Source organism: Panulirus ornatus, chromosome 18 (genome assembly GCF_036320965.1).
Source record: "Panulirus ornatus isolate Po-2019 chromosome 18, ASM3632096v1, whole genome shotgun sequence".
NCBI classification, from domain to species: domain Eukaryota; kingdom Metazoa; phylum Arthropoda; class Malacostraca; order Decapoda; family Palinuridae; genus Panulirus; species Panulirus ornatus.
The window spans coordinates 4,252,674-4,260,943 of NC_092241.1; the positions used below are offsets into that span (position 1 = coordinate 4,252,674).

Here is an 8,270-nt window from a genome sequence, read left to right on the forward strand (position 1 = left end):
TCTCATTTCTAGCACATCCACCCTCCTCCGCACAACTCTATCTATAGCATACGCCTAGCTGCCATATAACATTTTCGAAACCACTATTCCTTCAAACATACCCATTTTTGCTTTCCAAGATAACGTTCTTGCCTTCCACACATTTTTCAACGCTCCCAGAACTTTCGCCCCCTCCCCCACCCTATGATTCACTTCCGCTTCCACGGTTCCATCCACTGCCAAATCCACTCCCAGATATCCAAAACACTTCACTTCCCTCAGCTTTTCTCCATTCAAACTTACCTCCCAATTGACTTGTCCCTCAACCTTACTGTACCTAATAACTTCGCTCATATTCATATTTACTTTCAGCTTTCTTCTTTCACACACTTTACCAAACTCAGTCACCAGCTTCTGCAGTTTCTTACATGAATCAGCCACTAACGCTGTATCATCAGCAAACAACAACTGACTCACTTCCCAAGTTCTCTCATCCACAACAGACTGCATACTTGCCCCTCTCCAAAACTCTTGCATTTACCTCCCTAACAACCCCATTCATAAACAAATTAAAAAACCATGGAGACATCACGCACCCCTGCCGCAAACCGACATTCAGTTAGAACCAATCACTTTCCTCTCTTCCTGCTCGTACATATGCCTTACATCCTCGACGAAAACTTTTCACTGCTTCTAACAACTTGCCTCGCTCACCATATATTCTTAATACCTTCTACAGAGCATCTCTATCAACTCTTATCATATGCCTTCTCCAAATCCATAAATGCTTCACACAAATCCATTTGCTTTTCAAAGTATTTCTCACATTCATTCTTCAAAGCAAGCACCTGATCCACACATCCTCTACCACTTCTGAAACCACACTGACACTGCTCTTCCGCAATCTGATATTCTGTACATGCCTTCACCCTCTCTATCAATACCCTCCCATATAATCTCACAGGAATACTCAACAAACTTATACCTCTGTAATTTAAGCACTCCCCTTTTTCACCTTTGCCTTTGTACAATGGCACTATATATATATAATATTTATTTATCTATTTATTTTGCTTTGTCGCTGTCTCCCGCGTTAGCGAGGCAGCGCAAGGAAACAGACGAAAGAATGGCCCAACAGACCCACATACACATGTATATACATACACGTCCACACACGCAAATATACATACCTATACATCTCAATGTACACATATATACACACACAGACATATACATATATACACATGTACATAATTCATACTGTCTGCCTTTATTTGTTCCCATCGCCACCTCGCCACACATGGAATAACAACCCCCTCCCCCCTCATGTGTGCGAGGTAGCGCTAGGAAAAACACCAAAGTCCCCATTCGTTCACACTCAGTCTCTAGCTGTCATGTAATAATGCACCGAAACCACAGCTCTCTTTCCACATCCAGGCCCCACACAACTTTCCATGGTTTACCCCAGAGTTTGTTAATTATAAAAAGGGAGAAAAGGTTGCGGTACTGGAGGATTTGGCTGCCAGATTTAAATTGAAGACTCAGGAAATTATCAACAAAGTGACAGAATTACAAAAAGAAGGGACACTGACTGGTGTGATTGACGACCGAGGAAAATTCATATACATCAGCAAACAAGAACTTGAGGGAGTCGCAAAATTCATCAAACAGCGTGGTCGGGTTTCCATCGCTGAGCTAGCAGAATCATCCAACACACTAATAACTCTTACTCCAGAGACATCCTGTGCCAGCTAGATTACAATAATATCCAACACAGCCAAAGTTTGTTGCCTGTTTGTTGCCATGTCCTTCCTAGAACAGAAAGAAGCCCGTTAGATAAGGAATTTAGAGTTGTAAGTGCTGTCAATGTACTCAATCAGGGCATGTGAAGTTTCTGGGGTAAACCATGGAAAGGTCTGTGGGGCATGGATGTGGACAGGGAGCTGTGGTTTCGGTGCATTACACATAACAGCTAGACACTGAGTGTGAGAGAATGTGGCCTTTTTGTCTGTTTTCCTGGCACTGCCTTGCTGAAGCAGGGGATAGTGATGCTGTTTTCCTGTGGGGCGAGGTAGCGACGAGAATGGATGAAGGCAAGCAAGTATGAATATGTACATGTGTGAGTATGTAATGTCTGCATATGTGTATGTATAAGTATGTATATGTTGATATGTATATGTATGTATATGTGCACATGTGGGCATTTATGTATATATATATATATATATATGTGTGTGTATATGAGTGGATGCGCCATTCTTCGTCTGTTTCCTGGCACTTCCTAGTTGATGCGGGAAATAGCAATTATGTATAATATATATATATATATATATATATATATATATATATATATATATATATATATATATATATATATATATATATATATATATATATATTATCCCTGGGGATAGGGGAGAAAGAATACTTCCCACGTATTCCCTGCGTGTCGTAGAAGGCGACTAAAAGGGGAGGGAGCGGGAGGCTGGAAATCCTCCCCTCTCTTGTTTTTTTTTAATTTTCCAAAAGAAGGAACAGAGAAGGAGGTCAGGTGAGGATATTCCCTCTAAGGCCCAGTTCTCTGTTCTTAACGCTACCTTGCTAATGCGGGAAATGGCGAATAGTGTGAAAGAAAATATATATATATATATATATATATATATTTATATATATATATATATATATTTTTGCAGGGAAAAATGCAATTGAGTGGGAGAAGTATAAAAGAAAGAGACAGGAGGTCAAGAGAAAGGTGCAAGAGGTGAAAAAAAGGGCAAATGAGAGTTGGGGTGAGAGACTATCAGTAAATTTTAGGGAGAATAAAAAGATGTTCTGGAAGGAGGTAAATAGGGTGCGTAAGACAAGGGAGCAAATGGGAACTTCAGTGAAGGGCGTAAATGGGGAGGTGATAACAAGTAGTGGTGATGTGAGAAGGAGATGGAATGAGTATTTTGAAGGTTTGTTGAATGTGTCTGATGACAGAGTGGCAGATATAGGGTGTTTTGGTCGAGGTGGTGTGCAAAGTGAGAGGGTTAGGGAAAATGATTTGGTAAACAGAGAAGAGGTAGTAAAAGCTTTGCGGAAGATGAAAGCCGGCAAGGCAGCAGGATTGGATGGTATTGCAGTGGAATTTATTAAAAAAGGGGGTGACTGTATTGTTGACTGGTTGGTAAGGTTATTTAATGTATGTATGACTCATGGTGAGGTGCCTGAGGATTGGCGGAATGCGTGCATAGTGCCATTGTACAAAGGCAAAGGGGATAAGAGTGAGTGCTCAAATTACAGAGGTATAAGTTTGTTGAGTATTCCTGGTAAATTATATGGGAGGGTATTGATTGAGAGGGTGAAGGCATGTACAGAGCATCAGATTGGGGAAGAGCAGTGCGGTTTCAGAAGTGGTAGAGGATGTGTGGATCAGGTGTTTGCTTTGAAGAATGTATGTGAGAAATACTTAGAAAAGCAAATGGATTTGTATGTAGCATTTATGGATCTGGAGAAGGCATATGATAGAGTTGATAGAGATGCTCTGTGGAAGGTATTAAGAATATATGGTGTGGGAGGCAAGTTGTTAGAAGCAGTGAAAAGTTTTTATCGAGGATGTAAGGCATGTGTACGTGTAGGAAGAGAGGAAAGTGATTGGTTCTCAGTGAATGTAGGTTTGCGGCAGGGGTGTGTGATGTCTCCATGGTTGTTTAATTTGTTTATGGATGGGGTTGTTAGGGAGGTAAATGCAAGAGTCCTGGAAAGAGGGGCAAGTATGAAGTCTGTTGGGGATGAGAGAGCTTGGGAAGTGAGTCAGTTGTTGTTCGCTGATGATACAGCGCTGGTGGCTGATTCATGTGAGAAACTGCAGAAGCTGGTGACTGAGTTTGGTAAAGTGTGTGGAAGAAGAAAGTTAAGAGTAAATGTGAATAAGAGCAAGGTTATTAGGTACAGTAGGGTTGAGGGTCAAGTCAATTGGGAGGTGAGTTTGAATGGAGAAAAACTGGAGGAAGTGAAGTGTTTTAGATATCTGGGAGTGGATCTGTCAGCGGATGGAACCATGGAAGCGGAAGTGGATCATAGGGTGGGGGAGGGGGCGAAAATTTTGGGAGCCTTGAAAAATGTGTGGAAGTCGAGAACATTATCTCGGAAAGCAAAAATGGGTATGTTTGAAGGAATAGTGGTTCCAACAATGCTGTATGGTTGCGAGGCGTGGGCTATGGATAGAGTTGTGCGCAGGAGGATGGATGTGCTGGAAATGAGATGTTTGAGGACAATGTGTGGTGTGAGGTGGTTTGATCGAGTAAGTAACGTAAGGGTAAGAGAGATGTGTGGAAATAAAAAGAGCGTGGTTGAGAGAGCAGAAGAGGGTGTTTTGAAATGGTTTGGGCACATGGAGAGAATGAGTGAGGAAAGATTGACCAAGAGGATATATGTGTCGGAGGTGGAGGGAACGAGGAGAAGAGGGAGACCAAATTGGAGGTGGAAAGATGGAGTGAAAAAGATTTTGTGTGATCGGGGCCTGAACATGCAGGAGGGTGAAAGGAGGGCAAGGAATAGAGTGAAATGGAGCGATGTGGTATACAGGGGTTGACGTGCTGTCAGTGGATTGAATCAAGGCATGTGAAGCGTCTGGGGTAAACCATGGAAAGCTGTGTAGGTATGTATATTTGCGTGTGTGGACGTGTGTATGTACATGTGTATGGGGGGGGGGGGGGGTTGGGCCATTTCTTTCGTCTGTTTCCTTGCGCTACCTCGCAAACGCGGGAGACAGCGACAAAGTATAAAAAAAAAAAAAAAAAAAAATATATATATATATATATATATATATATATATATATATATATATATATATATATATATATATATATATATATATGTATATAAAGGGAATTTACCAGAGAGTGCGCACTCGAGGTGGACCAACCCTCACTAATTCAGTAGACGACAACATGACCTCAGATTCCATCTAAACATCAAACATCGCTGTTAACAGTTACTGATTAATCTATTTACTTTTACACAAGAGATTAACTTAGCATGTTTACTAATCATACGTGACGAGTATCGCCAGATCAATGGTCTAATCCCCCAGGATCCACTTCAGCAGCTGGAGTTGCCACCGAATGATGCATCTCTTGAGAGCTGCAACTGACCTCTTGAAGTCCAATGTTTGAGGATGGGTCCAGACCAACAGCAAATTATAACCTTGCCACAGCAATGGTCGCGGGATATGATACGCTTGTCTTAGTGGGACGAAACCTACACTGCAAACCAAACTTGATATACAAGATGTCACGTTGGTTTTTGTGTAAGATCAAGATACGTTATGCAGAATGATCCAAGGGTGTTCAGTAGTTGGTTACTATCTTTCACGAGAGAGTGGCTAGTGTCCCGGTGAGTCACTGGGGCCACGTAACACACTGTGTATGTCGTACTGAAGAAGGAGGTTTTAGAGATGTTTTTTTTCGGTTGGTTGATAACGTGGCTTGACGATGACTGGCCTTAATGACCCTGGCAGTTAATAGACTTAATGGCCAAAGAACCAACCACCCACCTATCCTCTACGGCTAATTTCAGGATTGGTTAGGGAAAGACAGGTGTTAAACGAGGCTTTGGGTTACACCGTTAAGGAAAAAATAGGCAAAACGATTTAATCATTTACCTCCCCCCCCAACACACACACACACACACACACACACACATACACACACACACATAGACACACGCACACACACACACACACACACACACACACACACACACACACACACACATAGACACACGCACACACACACACACACACACACACACACACACACACACACACACACACACACGCCTTGTGCGGTGTGGCGCGAAAAACTTGATTTTAAGTTCGGTTAGGCCGTGTCTCGTTGTCTGACTTCGTCTGTTTCTTTGGGGTGAGTTTCCTTGTGAGACGACACTTCGCCTGGGGATTACATGATGGTTTTCTCGTTTAGCTGTTCAGAAGAGCGACCTTGTGGGCTTCCATTGGTTCTTCACCTGCTACATGTTCCCCTCGTAGGTCAGATAACCCTGGGGGTTTTAGGCCAGGCTATCGTATACTCGAGCATCGTACCGAACTGATTGTGGATTGCATCATCATGCTCACTGGTCGCACCGTCAGTGGTCGTGCCGTCGTGTTAGACAATCGTACCGTCAGTGGTCGTGCCGTTGTGTTAGACAGTGGTAGGGTCAGTGGTCGTACCGTCGTGTTAGACAGTGGTAGCGTCATTGGTCGTACCGTCGTGTTAGACAGTGGTAGCGTCAGTGGTCGTACCGTCGTGTTAGACAGTCGTAGCGTTAGTGGTCGTACCGTCGTGTTAGACAGTGATAGCGTCAGTGGTCGTGCCGTCGTGTTAGACAGTCGCGCCGTCAGTGGTCGTGCCGTTGTGTTAGACAGTCGCACCGTCAGTGGGCGTGCCGTCGTGTTAGACAGTGGTAGCGTCAGTGGTCGTACCGTCGTGTTCAAGGGATTGATACGGAAGTGGACAGTTTTATTGCCAGGGTTCACCGACCTGCCCTTTGCCTGCGTCTCAGATTATAACTGAAAAAGAAAATTTTGCTTTCAAATAATGTCACTGTCACTTTCCCCAGTTCTGTCACTGTCACTTTCACCACCTCTGTCACTGTCACTTTCACCAGCTCTGTCACTGTCGTTTTCCCCAGCTCTGTCACTGTCACTTTCCCCAGTTCTGTCACTGTCACTCTCCTCAGTTCTTTGGGGCTTTCCCCTGGTTCTTTCACTGTCACTTTCTTCAAGTTTGACACCGTCACTTTCCTCAGGTCGGCGGTGGGCAGAGGGACAAAGAGATCCCAGTGGTACTGTGGCATGATATACATCGGCCATATACATCGCTAAGGGTTGATCCCACGTCATCGACAACAAAGGAATCACAACCCAGTCAATCAGTCTTGATTAGCCGAACACCATGATTGAGGAGGGGGGGTTACGTGGAGCCTGGCACGTGCGGACATTATTTTTACCGTGGCTGAAACAGCATTTTTCATCAGGACAGGAAAAAAAAAAGGTTATTGAATTACCTTTGGGCAAATGTTGCGTTGTTTCTATGAGGCATTTGCTGAAAATTTGTAGTTAATCGGATTTTTTTGTTTCGAAGGACTTAAGCCTGGGAACTTATTGAGAATATGTGCACTGGACCTACATACATGCTCAAAGAGTTCAGCTCTCGAAGTCCTTTTTTTTCAGTTCATTTTATTCACAGATAAATAATTCTTCAGTTCATTTTGTTCACAGATAAATCATTCTTCAATATATGTTGATGAAAAAGGAGAAAAAGGCTTCCCAGATCCTCACAACCAATTGAATTATGTTTCGTTTTTTGTCTATGAATTCTCATCTCACAAGGCGGGTGCCAGCAGGGTCTTAGTGTATATTGAAATTTGTCTAGCCATCTCTCTCTCTCTCTCTCTCTCTCTCTCTCTCTCTCTCTCTCTCTCTCTCTCTCTCTCTCTCTCTCTCTCTCTCTCTCTCTCCTCCCTGTGAGGTGTGTAAGGTAATCGTCTCCTGTCTCTCCCACCACCACCCACCCCACACGTCTGGCTACCCTAAGCCGACTGTCTGACGCCCCAGGCACCACTCGAGCACTCCACACCAGTCAGTCAGCCAGCCTGGCGAGGTGTTTTTCCCACCTCAGCCCGGGGGGTTGGAGGGCCTGGGAGACACCTCACACCCATACTTCAGGCACAGGACGCTAGGGGGAAGGCATAGGTGGGGTGAGAACACAGTACAGGGGAGAGCAGAGGGGAAGTGTATGTCAGGGGAGATTAGAGAAGGGGAGCAGGGGGAAGTACATGTCGGGGGAGGGAAGAAGATGGGGATGGGGCAGGTGAGAGCAGGAGGATTGGGTTGGTGAAGAGAGCGGGTGGTGGTGGTACAGGGTGGGAGGAGATGAGGCAGGTACAGCGAGGTACGGTCGTAGATGAGGATGTAGGTGGGATGGGGAAGGAGCGAGGATGAAATGAGGGAGGGGGTGAGGTAAAGAAGGGGTGAAGGGGAGGTAATGTGTACCTGGGGATTACAGAGAGGGGGAGGGTGTCGGGAAGACGAGGGAGGATGCAGATGGGAGGGCTTCCTTGGAGAAGGGTGAGGAAGGCACGGGAATGACTGGATAAGGTAAGGGAGTGGGTAAGGCGAGGTGGTGATGGGGATGGTGAGGGAAGGTGGTGGGGAGGGGGGTTGAATGAGGGGAGGGCGGTGAAGGGGTGGTAGGTTGAATGAGGGGAGGCTTTGAAGAGGCTGAGTGAGGGGAGGCTTTGAAGGG

General features: G+C 44.8%; 1 protein-coding gene across 1 annotated transcript in view; it reads left to right on the top strand.

Annotated features, from left to right (window-relative positions):
* Positions 1 to 1,734, top strand: part of LOC139755183 (DDRGK domain-containing protein 1-like) — a 43,434-nt gene extending 41,700 nt beyond the window's left edge. Inside the window, exon 3 of the mRNA XM_071673355.1 lies at positions 1,468 to 1,734. Coding sequence (XP_071529456.1) covers positions 1,468 to 1,734 — 267 coding nt within the window. The remainder of the gene's footprint in view (positions 1 to 1,467) is intronic.
* The last annotated feature ends 6,536 nt before the right edge of the window (positions 1,735 to 8,270 follow it).